Here is a 14,808-nt window from a genome sequence, read left to right as displayed (position 1 = left end):
CTACAGGAAAAGGAGATGGTGGTGGACTACAGGACTAAAAGGAGATGATGGTGGACTACAGGACTAAAGGAGATGATGGTGGACCACAGGAAAAGGAGGATGGAACAGGCCCCCATTAACATCGACAGGGCTGTAGTGGAGCAGGTCGAGAGTTTCAAGTTCCTTGGTGTCCACATCACCAACAAACTATCATCTATAACTGCACCATCGAGAGCATCCTGACCGGCTGCACCATCGAGAGCATCCTGACCGGCTGCATCACCTCCTGGTATGGCAACTGCTCAGCATCTGACCGTACGGCGCTACAGAGGGTAATGCGTACGGCCCAGTACATCACTGGGGCCAAGCTTCCTGCCATCCGGGACCTCTATACCAGGCGGTGTCAGCGGAAGGCCCAAAAAATGGTCAAAGACTCCAACCACCCTAGTCATAGACTGTTCTCTCTACTACCGCACGGCAAGCGGTACCGGAGCGCCAAGTCTTGGTCCAAAAGGCTCCTTAACAGCTTCTACCCCCAAGCCATTAGACTGCTGAACAATTAATCAAATGGCCTCCTGGACTATTTACATTGACACCCCTCCCCCTCCATTTGTTTTTTACACTGCAGCGACTCTCTGTTTATTATCAATCAAATGTATTTATAAAGCCCTTCTTACATCAGCTGATATCTCAAAGTGCTGTACAGAAACCCAGCCTAAAACCCCAAACAGAAAGCAATGCAGGTGTAGAAGCACGGCGGCTAGGAAAAACTCCCTAGAAAGGCCAAGAACCTAGGAAGAAACTTAGAGAGGAACCAGGCTCTGAGGGGTGGCCAGTCCTCTTCTGGCTGTACTGGGTAGAGAGGAACCAGGCTATGAGGGGTGACCAGTCCTCTACTGGCTGTGCCGGGTGGAGAGGAACCAAGCTATGAGGGGTGGCCAGTCCTCTACTGGCTGTACTGGGTAGACCAGAGGAACCAGGCTCTGAGGGTGGCCAGTCCTCTACTGGCTGTACTGGGTAGACCAGAGGAACCAGGCTCTGAGGGGTGGCCAGTCCTCTACTGGCTGTACTGGGTAGACCAGAGGAACCAGGCTATGAGGGGTGGCCAGTCCTCTTCTGGCTGTGCCGGGTGGAGATTATAACAGAACATGGCCAAGATGTTCAAATGTTCATAGATGACCAGCAGGGTCAAATAATAATAATTATCTACATGTACATATTACCTCAACTAACCTGTACCCCGCACATTGACTCTGTACCGGTACCCCCCTGTATATAGCCTCCACATGCACTCTGTACCAGTACCCCCTGTATATAGTCTCCACATTGACTCTGTACCGGTTTCCCCCTGTATATAGCCTCCACATGGACTCTGTACCGGTACCCCCCTGTATATAGCCTCCACATTGACTCTGCACCGGTACCCCCTGTATATAGCCTCCACATTGACTCTGTACCGGTACCCCTTGTATATAGCCTCCACATTAACTCTGTACCGGTACCCCCTGTATATAGCCTCCACATTGACTCTGTACCGGTACCCCCTGTATATAGCCTCCACATTGACTCTGTACCGGTACCCCCTGTATATAGCCTCCACATTGACTCTGTACCGGTACCCCCTGTATATAGCCTCCACATTGACTCTGTACCGGTACCCCCTTGTATATAGCCTCCACATTGACTCTGTACCGGTACCCCCTTGTATATAGCCTCCACATTGACTCTGTATCGGTACCCCCTGTATATAGCCTCCACATTGACTCTGTACCGGTACCCCCTGTATATAGCCTCCACATTGACTCTGTACCGGTACCCCCCTGTATATAGCCTCCACATTGACTCTGTACCGGTACCCCCTGTATATAGCCTCCACATTGACTCTGTACCGGTACCCCCTGTATATAGCCTCCACATTGACTCTGTACCGGTACCCCCTGTATATAGCCTCCACATTTACTCTGTACCGGTACCCCCCTGCATATAGCCTCCACATTGACTCTGTACCGTAATGCCCTGTATATAGCCTCCACATTGACTCTGTACCGGTACCCCCTGTATATATCCTCCACATTGACTCTGTACCGGTACCCCCTGTATATAGCCTCCACATTGACTCTGTACCGGTACCCCCCTGTATATAGCCTCCACATTGACTCTGTACCAGTACCCCCTGTATATAGCCTCCACATTGACTCTGTACCGGTACCCCCTGTATATAGCCTCCACATTGACTCTGTATCGGTACCCCCTGTATATAGCCTCCACATTGACTCTGTACCGGTACCTCCTGTATATAGCCTCCACATCGACTCTGTACCGGTACCCCCTGTATATAGTCTCCACATTGACTCTGTACCGGTACCCCCTGTATATAGCCTCCACATTGACTCTGTACCGGTACCCCCTGTATATAGCCTCCACATTGACTCTGTACCGGTACCTCCTGTATATAGCCTCCACATCGACTCTGTACTGGTACCCCCTGTATATATCCTCCACATTGACTCTGTACCGGTACCCCCTGCATATAGCCTCCACATTGACTCTGTACCGGTACCCCTGTATATAGCCTCCACATCGACTCTGTACCAGTACCCCCTGTATATAGCCTCCACATTGACTCTGTACCGGTACCCCCTGTATATAGCCTCCACATTGACTCTGTACCGGTACCCCCTGTATATAGCCTCCACATTGACACTGTACCGGTACCCCCTGTATATAGCTTCCACATTGACTCTGTACCGGTACCCCCTGTATATAGCCTCCACATTGACTCTGTACCGGTACCCCCTGTATATAGCCTCCACATTGACTCTGTACCGGTACCCCCTGTATATAGCCTCCACATTGACTCTGTACGGGTACCCCCTGTATATAGCCTCCACATTGACTCTGTACCGTAATACCCTGTACATAGCCTCCACATTGACTCTGTACCGTAATACCCTGTATATAGCCTCCACATTGACTCTGTACCGTAATACCCTGTATATAGCCTCCACATTGACTCTGTACCGTAATACCCTGTATATAGCCTCCACATTGACTCTGTACCGTAATACCCTGTATATAGCCTCCACATTGACTCTGTACCGTAATACCCTGTATATATCCTCCACATTGACTCTGTACCGTAATACCCTGTATTTAGCCTCCACATTGACTCTGTACCGTAACACCCTGTATATAGCCTCCACATTGACTCTGTACCGTAATACCCTGTATATAGCCTCCACATTGACTCTGTACCGTAATACCCTGTATATAGCCTCCACATTGACTCTGTACCGTAATACCCTGGATATAGCCTCCACATTGACTCTGTACCGTAATACCCTGTATATAGTCTCCTTATTGTTATTTTATTGTGTTACTTTTTATTTAATTTTGTACTTTTATTTCTTTGGTAAATATTTTCTTAACTCTTCTTGAACTGTTATGGGGCTTGTCAGTCAGCATTTCACGGTAAGGTCTACACTTGTTGTATTCGGTGCATGTGAGAAATAAAGTTTGATTAGATTTTACACACACCCTTCGCAGTTAATTATCCTATTTAGTTTATTACTTATTTATCCACACGTACTGCGCTCTCTCTCTCTGTCTCTCTCTCTCTCTCTCTCTCTCTCTCTCTCTCTGTCTCTCTCTCTCTCTCTCTCTCTCTCTCTCTCTCTCTCTCTCTCTGTCTCTCTCTGTCTCTCTCTCTGTGTCTCTCTCTGTGTCTCTCTCTCTGTGTCTCTCTCTCTGTGTCTCTCTCTCTCTCTCTCCCTCTCTCTCTCTCTCTCTCTCCCTCTCTCTCTCTCCCTCTCTGTCTCTCTCTCTCTCTGTCTCTCTCTCTGTGTCTCTCTCTCTCTCTGTCTCTCTCTCTCTCTCTCTCTCTCTCTCTCTCTGTCTCTCTCTGTCTCTCTCTGTAATATTTGTTTATTTGGTTAGCTCATGGTAAATAGACGGCACGCCGGCGGCCACAGTTGTCCGGTGTCTGACCAGGATGGAACGGTGAGTGAGGAACACACCAGACAGCAGCTCACAGTGAGCTCAACGTGCCAGCGCGCCCTGAACTCATCACGTGCCCGCGCGCATTAGCACGGTTTCATTCCACCTCCAGAGACAACAAGTGTCACCGGAGACATATTTAACCGGGACAACAGGACAGAGATCAAACCGTTAGAGACCTTCTCCCTTTCTCTCTCTCTCCTCCCTTGTTTTCTTTTTTACCGTTTTATTTGCGTTTTAACCGGGACTAGTCTCAAGCCAATGCGGTGGAGAGCTGGGTTGGTGTTGCTGCTGTGTTGGGGCACCACCGGGGAGCTACGTCATCAACCCGGGGACTCCCCGGAACATGAAGACCTGACGAGCAAACAGCAGGCCGACTCGGTGTCCGTGAGCATGCGTCAGCAGCGGTCCCGGCCGCCGGTAGAACCCTTAGACTTTGGGTTCGTCCCCTCCGGTGTGTACGACACGCACGCCTACTACGAACCCGGCGCCGTCGGCGTTCTGTTCCACATGGTGCACTCGTTCCTTTACGTGGTCCAACCGAACCCCTTCCCTAAAGGTGAGGAACACGACTCAGTGTGTGTGTGTGTGTGTGTGTGTGTGTGTGTGTGTGTGTGTGTGTGTGTGTGTGTGTGTGTGTGTGTGTGTGTGTGTGTTTGTTTCAGAATAGGTCTACATGGCAGTTTAAAGGAGGATTGCGTAGGCTACACAATAAATGCTTTTAGTAACACAAAGTAAATCAATACATGTGTTGGCAAATTAAGAAATATAAAGTTAAGAAATATACTGTTAGTTAATTAAGAAAGATATGGTAACTTAATTAACTAACAGTATATTTCTTAATTAACTAACATTTAACTTTCTTAATTAACTAGCACTATATTTATATAGTTATTTCTGAAATTACATTGCAAAAATATTACAAAATATAAATATTATGTGCCTTTAATCAAGAAATGCACATGTGTTAATTAATCAAAGCAGATGGATGTGTTAATTAATCAAGGCAGATGGATGTGTTAATTAATCAAGGCAGATGGATGTGTTAATTAATCAAGGCAGATGGATGTGTTAATTAATCAAGGCAGGCAGATGGATGTGTTAATTAATCAAGGCAGATGGATGTGTTAATTAATCAAGGCAGATGGATGTGTTAATTAATCAAGGCAGATGGATGTGTTAATTAATCAAGGCAGATGGATGTGTTAATTAATCAAGGCAGATGGATGTGTTAATTAATCAAGGCAGATGGATGTGTTAATTAATCAAGGCAGGCAGATGGATGTGTTAGTTAAGTTCAGAAGTCTGATATATGGGTCATGGAGGGTTGTTCAGGTTTATCAGTTTAGCATGTAGGTCTACTGTCATGTTTATCAGTTTAGTATGTAGGTCTACTGTCATGTTTAGCATGTAGGTCTACTGTCATGTTTAGCATGTAGGTCTACTGTCATGTTTATCAGTTTAGTATGTAGGTCTACTGTCATGTTTAGCATGTAGGTCTACTGTCATGTTTAGCATGTAGGTCTACTGTCATGTTTAGCATGTAGGTCTACTGTCATGTTTAGCATGTAGGTCTACTGTCATGTTTAGCATGTAGGTCTACTGTCATGTTTAGCATGTAGGTCTACTGTCATGTTTAGCATGTAGGTCTACTGTGATGTTTAGCATGTAGGTCTACTGTCATGTTTAGTATGTAGGTCTACTGTCATGTTTAGCATGTAGGTCTACTGTCATGTTTAGCATGTAGGTCTACTGTCATGTTTAGCATGTAGGTCTACTGTCATGTTTAGTATGTAGGTCTACTGTCATGTTTAGCATGGAGGTCTACTGTCATGTTTAGCATGTAGGTCTACTGTCATGTTTAGTATGTAGGTCTACTGTCATGTTCAGCATGTAGCTCTACTGTCATGTTTAGCATGTAGGTCTACTGTCATGTTTAGCATGTAGGTCTACTGTCCGGTTTAGCATATAGGTCTACTGTCATGTTTAGCATGTAGGTCTACTGTCATGTTTAGCATGTAGGTCTACTGTCCGGTTTAGCATGTAGGTCTACTGTCATGTTTAGCATGTAGGTCTACTGTCATGTTTAGCATGTAGGTCTACTGTCATGTTTAGCATGTAGGTCTACTGTCATGTTTAGCATGTAGGTCTACTGTCATGCTTAGCATGTAGGTCTACTGTCATGTTTAGCATGTAGGTCTACTGTCATGTTTAGCATGTAGGTCTACTGTCATGTTTAGCATGTAGGTCTACTGTCATGTTTAGTATGTAGGTCTACTGTCATGTTTAGCATGTAGGTCTACTGTCATGTTTAGCATGTAGGTCTACTGTCATGTTTAGCATGTAGGTCTACTGTCATGTTTAGTATGTAGGTCTACTGTCATGTTTAGTATGTAGGTCTACTGTCATGTTTAGCATGTAGGTCTACTGTCCGGTTTAGCATGTAGGTCTACTGTCATGTTTAGCATGTAGGTCTACTGTCATATTTAGCATGTAGGTCTACTGTCATGTTTAGCATGTAGGTCTACTGTCATGTTTAGTATGTAGTTCTACTGTCATGTTCAGTATGTAGGTCTACTGTCATGTTTAGCATGTAGGTCTACTGTCATGTTTATCAGTTTAGCATGTAGGTCTACTGTCATGTTTAGCATGTAGGTCTACTGTCATGTTTAGCATGTAGGTCTACTGTCATGTTTAGCATGTAGGTCTACTGTCATGTTTAGCATGTAGGTCTACTGTCATGTTTAGTATGTAGGTATGTTTAGCATGTAGGTCTACTGTCATGTTTAGCATGTAGGTCTACTGTCATGTTTAGCATGTAGGTCTACTGTCATGTTTAGCATGTAGGTATGTTTAGCATGTAGGTCTACTGTCATGTTTAGCATGTAGGTCTACTGTCATATTTAGCATGTAGGTCTACTGTCATGTTTAGCATGTAGGTCTACTGTCATATTTAGCATGTAGGTCTACTGTCATGTTTAGCATGTAGGTCTACTGTCATGTTTAGCATGTAGGTATGTTTAGCATGTAGGTCTACTGTCATGTTTAGCATGTAGGTCTACTGTCATGTTTAGCATGTAGGTCTACTGTCATGTTTAGTATGTAGGTCTAATGTCATGTTTAGCATGTAGGTCTACTGTCATGTTTAGCATGTAGGTCTACTGCCATGTTTAGTATGTAGGTATGTTTAGCATGTAGGTCTACTGTCATGTTTAGCATGTAGGTCTACTGTCATGTTTAGCATGTAGGTCTACTGTCATGTTTAGCATGTAGGTCTACTGTCATGTTTAGTATGTAGGTCTACTGTCATGTTTAGCATGTAGGTCTACTGTCATGTTTAGCATGTAGGTCTACTGTCATGTTTAGCATGTAGGTCTACTGTCATGTTTAGCATGTAGGTCTACTGTCATGTTTAGCATGTAGGTCTACTGTCATGTTTAGCATGTAGGTCTACTGTCATGTTTATCAGTTTAGCATGTAGGTCTGCTGTCATGTTTAGCATGTAGGTCTACTGTCATGTTTAGCATGTAGGTCTACTGTCATGTTTAGCATGTAGGTCTACTGTCATGTTTAGTATGTAGGTATGTTTAGCATGTAGGTCTACTGTCATGTTTAGCATGTAGGTCTACTGTCATGTTTAGCATGTAGGTCTACTGTCATGTTTAGCATGTAGGTCTACTGTCATGTTTAGAATGTAGGTATGTTTAGCATGTAGGTCTACTGTCATGTTTAGTATGTAGGTCTACTGTCATGTTTAGCATGTAGGTATGTTTAGCATGTAGGTCTACTGTCATGTTTAGCATGTAGGTATGTTTAGCATGTAGGTCTACTGTCATGTTTAGCATGTAGGTCTACTGTCATGTTTAGCATGTAGGTCTACTGTCATGTTTAGTATGTAGGTCTACTGTCATGTTTAGTATGTAGGTCTACTATAATGTTTAGCATGTAGGTCTACTGTCATGTTTAGTATGTAGGTCTACTGTCATGTTTAGCATGTAGGTCTACTGTCATATTTAGCATGTAGGTCTACTGTCATGTTTAGCATGTAGGTCTACTGTCATGTTTAGCATGTAGGTATGTTTAGCATGTAGGTCTACTGTCATATTTAGCATGTAGGTCTACTGTCATGTTTAGCATGTAGGTCTACTGTCATGTTTAGCATGTAGGTCTACTGTCATGTTTAGCATGTAGGTCTACTGTCATGTTTAGTATGTAGGTCTACTGTCAGGTTTAGCATGTAGGTCTACTGTCATATTTAGCATGTAGGGCTACTGTCATGTTTAGCATGTAGGTCTACTGTGTTGTTTAGTATGTAGGTCTACTGTCATGTATAGCATGTAGGTCTACTGTCATGTTTAGTATGTAGGTATGTTTAGCATGTAGGTCTACTGTCATGTTTAGCATGTAGGTCTACTGTCATGTTTAGCATGTAGGTCTACTGTCATGTTTAGTATGTAGGTCTACTGTCATGTTTAGCATGTAGGTCTACTGTCATGTTTAGCATGTAGGTCTACTGTCATGTTTAGTATGTAGGTCTACTGTCATGTTCAGCATGTAGGTCTACTGTCATGTTTAGCATGTAGGTCTACTGTCATGTTTAGCATGTAGGTCTACTGTCATGTTTAGTATGTAGGTCTACTGTCATGTTTAGCATGTAGGTCTACTGTCATGTTTAGCATGTAGGTCTACTGTCATGTTTAGCATGTAGGTCTACTGTCATGTTTAGCATGTAGGTCTACTGTCATGTTTATCAGTTTAGCATGTAGGTCTACTGTCATGTTTATCAGTTTATCATGTAGGTCTACTGTCATGTTTATCAGTTTAGCATGTAGGTCTACTGTCATGTTTAGCATGTAGGTCTACTGTCATGTTTAGTATGTAGGTCTACTGTCATGTTTATCAGTTTAGTGTGTAGGTCTACTGTCATGTTTAGCAAGTAGGTCTACTGTCATGTTTAGCATGTAGGTCTACTGTCATGTTTAGCATGTAGGTCTACTGTCATGTTTAGTATGTAGGTCTACTGTCATGTTTAGCATGTAGGTATGTTTAGCATGTAGGTCTACTGTCATGTTTAGTATGTAGGTCTACTGTCATGTTTAGCATGTAGGTCTACTGTCATGTTTAGCATGTAGGTCTACTGTCATGTTTAGTATGTAGGTCTACTGTCATGTTTAGCATGTAGGTATGTTTAGCATGTAGGGCTACTGTCATGTTTAGCATGTAGGTCTACTGTCATGTTTAGCATGTAGGTCTACTTTCATGTTTAGCATGTAGGTCTACTGTCATGTTAAGCATGTAGGTCTACTGTCATGTTTAGTATGTAGGTCTACTGTCATGTTTAGCATGTAGGTCTACTGTCATGTTTAGCATGTAGGTCTACTGTCATGTTTAGCATGTAGGTCTACTGTCATGTTTAGTATGTAGGTCTACTGTCATGTTTAGCATGTAGGTCTACTGTCATGTTTAGTATGTAGGTCTACTGTCATTTTTAGCATGTAGGTCTACTGTCATGTTTAGCATGTAGGTCTACTGTCATGTTTAGCATGTAGGTCTACTGTCATGTTTAGCATGTAGGTCTACTGTCATGTTTAGCATGTAGGTCTACTGTCATGTTTAGCATGTAGGTCTACTGTCATGTTTAGCATGTAGGTCTACTGTCATGTTTAGCATGCAGGTCTACTGTCATGTTTAGTATGTAGGTCTACTGTCATGTTTAGCATGTAGGTCTACTGTCATGTTTAGCATGTAGGTCTACTGTCATGTTTAGCATGTAGGTCTACTGTCATGTTTAGTATGTAGGTCTACTGTCATGTTTAGCATGTAGGTCTACTGTCATGTTTAGCATGTAGGTCTACTGTCATGTTTAGCATGTAGGTCTACTGTCATGTTTAGTATGTAGGTCTACTGTCATGTTTAGCATGTAGGTCTACTGTCATGTTTAGCATGTAGGTCTACTGTCATGTTTAGTATGTAGGTCTACTGTCATGTTTATCATGTAGGTCTACTGTCATGTTTAGCATGTAGGGCTACTGTCATGTTTATCAGTTTAGCATGTAGGTCTACTGTCATGTTTAGCATGTAGGTCTACTGTCATGTTTAGCATGTAGGTCTACTGTCATGTTTAGCATGTAGGTCTACTGTCATGTTTAGCATGTAGGTCTACTGTCATGTTTAGCATGTAGGTCTACTGTCATGTTTAGCATGTAGGTCTACTGTCATGTTTAGCATGTAGGTCTACTGTCATGTTTAGTATGTAGGTATGTTTAGCATGTAGGTCTACTGTCATGTTTAGCATGTAGGTCTACTGTCATGTTTAGCATGTAGGTCTACTGTCATGTTTAGCATGTAGGTCTACTGTCATGTTTAGCATGTAGGTCTACTGTCATGTTTAGCATGTAGGTATGTTTAGCATGTAGGTCTACTGTCATGTTTAGTATGTAGGTCTACTGTCATGTTTAGCATGTAGGTATGTTTAGCATGTAGGTCTACTGTCATGTTTAGCATGTAGGTATGTTTAGCATGTAGGTCTACTGTCATGTTTAGCATGTAGGTCTACTGTCATATTTAGCATGTAGGTCTACTGTCATGTTTAGCATGTAGGTCTACTGTCATGTTTAGCATGTAGGTATGTTTAGCATGTAGGTCTACTGTCATGTTTAGCATGTAGGTCTACTGTCATGTTTAGCATGTAGGTCTACTGTCATGTTTAGTATGTAGGTCTAATGTCATGTTTAGCATGTAGGTCTACTGTCATGTTTAGCATGTAGGTCTACTGCCATGTTTAGTATGTAGGTATGTTTAGCATGTAGGTCTACTGTCATGTTTAGCATGTAGGTCTACTGTCATGTTTAGCATGTAGGTCTACTGTCATGTTTAGCATGTAGGTCTACTGTCATGTTTAGTATGTAGGTCTACTGTCATGTTTAGCATGTAGGTCTACTGTCATGTTTAGCATGTAGGTCTACTGTCATGTTTAGCATGTAGGTCTACTGTCATGTTTAGCATGTAGGTCTACTGTCATGTTTAGCATGTAGGTCTACTGTCATGTTTAGCATGTAGGTCTACTGTCATGTTTATCAGTTTAGCATGTAGGTCTGCTGTCATGTTTAGCATGTAGGTCTACTGTCATGTTTAGCATGTAGGTCTACTGTCATGTTTAGCATGTAGGTCTACTGTCATGTTTAGTATGTAGGTATGTTTAGCATGTAGGTCTACTGTCATGTTTTTCATGTAGGTCTACTGTCATGTTTAGCATGTAGGTCTACTGTCATGTTTAGCATGTAGGTCTACTGTCATGTTTAGCATGTAGGTATGTTTAGCATGTAGGTCTACTGTCATGTTTAGTATGTAGGTCTACTGTCATGTTTAGCATGTAGGTATGTTTAGCATGTAGGTCTACTGTCATGTTTAGCATGTAGGTATGTTTAGCATGTAGGTCTACTGTCATGTTTAGCATGTAGGTCTACTGTCATGTTTAGCATGTAGGTCTACTGTCATGTTTAGTATGTAGGTCTACTGTCATGTTTAGTATGTAGGTCTACTATAATGTTTAGCATGTAGGTCTACTGTCATGTTTAGTATGTAGGTCTACTGTCATGTTTAGCATGTAGGTCTACTGTCATATTTAGCATGTAGGTCTACTGTCATGTTTAGCATGTAGGTCTACTGTCATGTTTAGCATGTAGGTATGTTTAGCATGTAGGTCTACTGTCATATTTAGCATGTAGGTCTACTGTCATGTTTAGCATGTAGGTCTACTGTCATGTTTAGCATGTAGGTCTACTGTCATGTTTAGCATGTAGGTCTACTGTCATGTTTAGCATGTAGGTCTACTGTCATGTTTAGTATGTAGGTCTACTGTCATGTTTAGTATGTAGGTCTACTATAATGTTTAGCATGTAGGTCTACTGTCATGTTTAGTATGTAGGTCTACTGTCATGTTTAGCATGTAGGTCTACTGTCATATTTAGCATGTAGGTCTACTGTCATGTTTAGCATGTAGGTCTACTGTCATGTTTAGCATGTAGGTATGTTTAGCATGTAGGTCTACTGTCATATTTAGCATGTAGGTCTACTGTCATGTTTAGCATGTAGGTCTACTGTCATGTTTAGCATGTAGGTCTACTGTCATGTTTAGCATGTAGGTCTACTGTCATGTTTAGTATGTAGGTCTACTGTCAGGTTTAGCATGTAGGTCTACTGTCATATTTAGCATGTAGGGCTACTGTCATGTTTAGCATGTAGGTCTACTGTGTTGTTTAGTATGTAGGTCTACTGTCATGTTTAGCATGTAGGTCTACTGTCATGTTTAGTATGTAGGTATGTTTAGCATGTAGGTCTACTTTCATGTTTAGCATGTAGGTCTACTGTCATGTTTAGTATGTAGGTCTACTGTCATGTTTAGCATGTAGGTCTACTGTCATGTTTAGCATGTAGGTCTACTGTCATGTTTAGTATGTAGGTCTACTGTCATGTTCAGCATGTAGGTCTACTGTCATGTTTAGCATGTAGGTCTACTGTCATGTTTAGCATGTAGGTCTACTGTCATGTTTAGTATGTAGGTCTACTGTCATGTTTAGCATGTAGGTCTACTGTCATGTTTAGCATGTAGGTCTACTGTCATGTTTAGCATGTAGGTCTACTGTCATGTTTAGCATGTAGGTCTACTGTCATGTTTATCAGTTTAGCATGTAGGTCTACTGTCATGTTTATCAGTTTAGCATGTAGGTCTACTGTCATGTTTAGCATGTAGGTCTACTGTCATGTTTAGTATGTAGGTCTACTGTCATGTTTATCAGTTTAGTGTGTAGGTCTACTGTCATGTTTAGCATGTAGGTCCACTGTCATGTTTAGCATGTAGGTCTACTGTCATGTTTAGCATGTAGGTCTACTGTCATGTTTAGTATGTAGGTCTACTGTCATGTTTAGCCTGTAGGTATGTTTAGCATGTAGGTCTACTGTCATGTTTAGTATGTAGGTCTACTGTCATGTTTAGCATGTAGGTCTACTGTCATGTTTAGCATGTAGGTCTACTGTCATGTTTAGTATGTAGGTCTACTGTCATGTTTAGCATGTAGGTATGTTTAGCATGTAGGGCTACTGTCATGTTTAGCATGTAGGTCTACTGTCATGTTTAGCATGTAGGTCTACTGTCATGTTTAGCATGTAGGTCTACTGTCATGTTTAGCATGTAGGTCTACTGTCATGTTTAGCATGTAGGTCTACTGTCATGTTTAGCATGTAGGTCTACTATCATGTTTAGTATGTAGGTCTACTGTCATGTTTAGCATGTAGGTATGTTTAGCATGTAGGGCTACTGTCATGTTTAGCATGTAGGTCTACTGTCATGTTTAGCATGTAGGTCTACTGTCATGTTTAGCATGTAGGTCTACTGTCATGTTTAGCATGTAGGTCTACTGTCATGTTTAGTATGTAGGTCTACTGTCATGTTTAGCATGTAGGTATGTTTAGCATGTAGGTCTACTGTCATGTTTAGCATGTAGGTCTACTGTCATGTTTAGTATGTAGGTCTACTGTCATGTTTAGCATGTAGGTCTACTGTCATGTTTAGTATGTAGGTCTACTGTCATGTTTAGCATGTAGGTCTACTGTCATGTTTAGCATGTAGGTCTACTGTCATGTTTAGCATGTAGGTCTACTGTCATGTTTAGCATGTAGGTCTACTGTCATGTTTAGCATGTAGGTCTACTGTCATGTTTAGCATGTAGGTCTACTGTCATGTTTAGCATGTAGGTCTACTGTCATGTTTAGCATGTAGGTCTACTGTCATGTTTAGTATGTAGGTCTACTGTCATGTTTAGCATGTAGGTCTACTGTCATGTTTAGCATGTAGGTCTACTGTCATGTTTAGCATGTAGGTCTACTGTCATGTTTAGCATGTAGGTCTACTGTCATGTTTAGCATGTAGGTCTACTGTCATGTTTAGTATGTAGGTCTACTGTCATGTTTAGCATGTAGGTCTACTGTCATGTTTAGCATGTAGGTCTACTGTCATGTTTAGCATGTAGGTCTACTGTCATGTTTAGTATGTAGGTCTACTGTCATGTTTAGCATGTAGGTCTACTGTCATGTTTAGCATGTAGGTCTACTGTCATGTTTAGCATGTAGGTCTACTGTCATGTTTAGCATGTAGGTCTACTGTCATGTTTAGTATGTAGGTCTACTGTCATGTTTAGCATGTAGGTCTACTGTCATGTTTAGCATGTAGGTCTACTGTCATGTTTAGCATGTAGGTCTACTGTCATGTTTAGCATGTAGTTCTACTGTCATGTTTAGCATGTAGGTCTACTGTCATGTTTAGTATGTAGGTCTACTGTCATGTTTAGCATGTAGGTCTACTGTCATGTTTAGCATGTAGGTCTACTGTCATGTTTAGTATGTAGGTATGTTTAGCATGTAGGTCTACTGTCATGTTTAGCATGTAGGTCTACTGTCATGTTTAGCATGTAGGTCTACTGTCATGTTTAGCATGTAGGTCTACTGTCATGTTTAGCATGTAGGTCTACTGTCATGTTTAGCATGTAGGTCTACTGTCATGTTTAGCATGTAGGTCTACTGTCATGTTTAGTATGTAGGTCTACTGTCATGTTTAGCATGTAGGTCTACTGTCATGTTTAGCATGTAGGTCTACTGTCATGTTTAGCATGTAGGTCTACTGTCATGTTTAGCATGTAGGTCTACTGTCATGTTTAGCATGTAGGTCTACTGTCATGTTTAGTATGTAGGTCTACTGTCATGTTTAGTATGTAGGTATGTTTAGCATGTAGGTCTACTGTCATGTTTATCAGTTTAGCATGTAGGTCTACTGTCATG

The 14,808-nt window shown here is 41.9% G+C and overlaps 1 protein-coding gene across 1 annotated transcript in view; it reads left to right on the top strand.

The window, feature by feature from the left end:
• Positions 1-3,926: 3,926 nt before the first annotated feature.
• The window catches only part of LOC106592996 (prominin-1-A), a gene marked incomplete at its 3' end in the record, with an annotated part of 40,177 nt that continues 29,295 nt past the window's right edge, over positions 3,927-14,808 (top strand). Inside the window, 1 exon segment of the mRNA XM_045711228.1 lies at positions 3,927-4,534. Within this exon segment, the coding sequence (XP_045567184.1) occupies positions 4,237-4,534 (298 nt within the window).

Source organism: Salmo salar, unplaced genomic scaffold, assembly GCF_905237065.1.
Source record: "Salmo salar unplaced genomic scaffold, Ssal_v3.1, whole genome shotgun sequence".
Classification (NCBI taxonomy): domain Eukaryota; kingdom Metazoa; phylum Chordata; class Actinopteri; order Salmoniformes; family Salmonidae; genus Salmo; species Salmo salar.
Note: the sequence above shows the minus strand (reverse complement) of the source record. Positions and strands in the feature narration are given on the sequence as shown.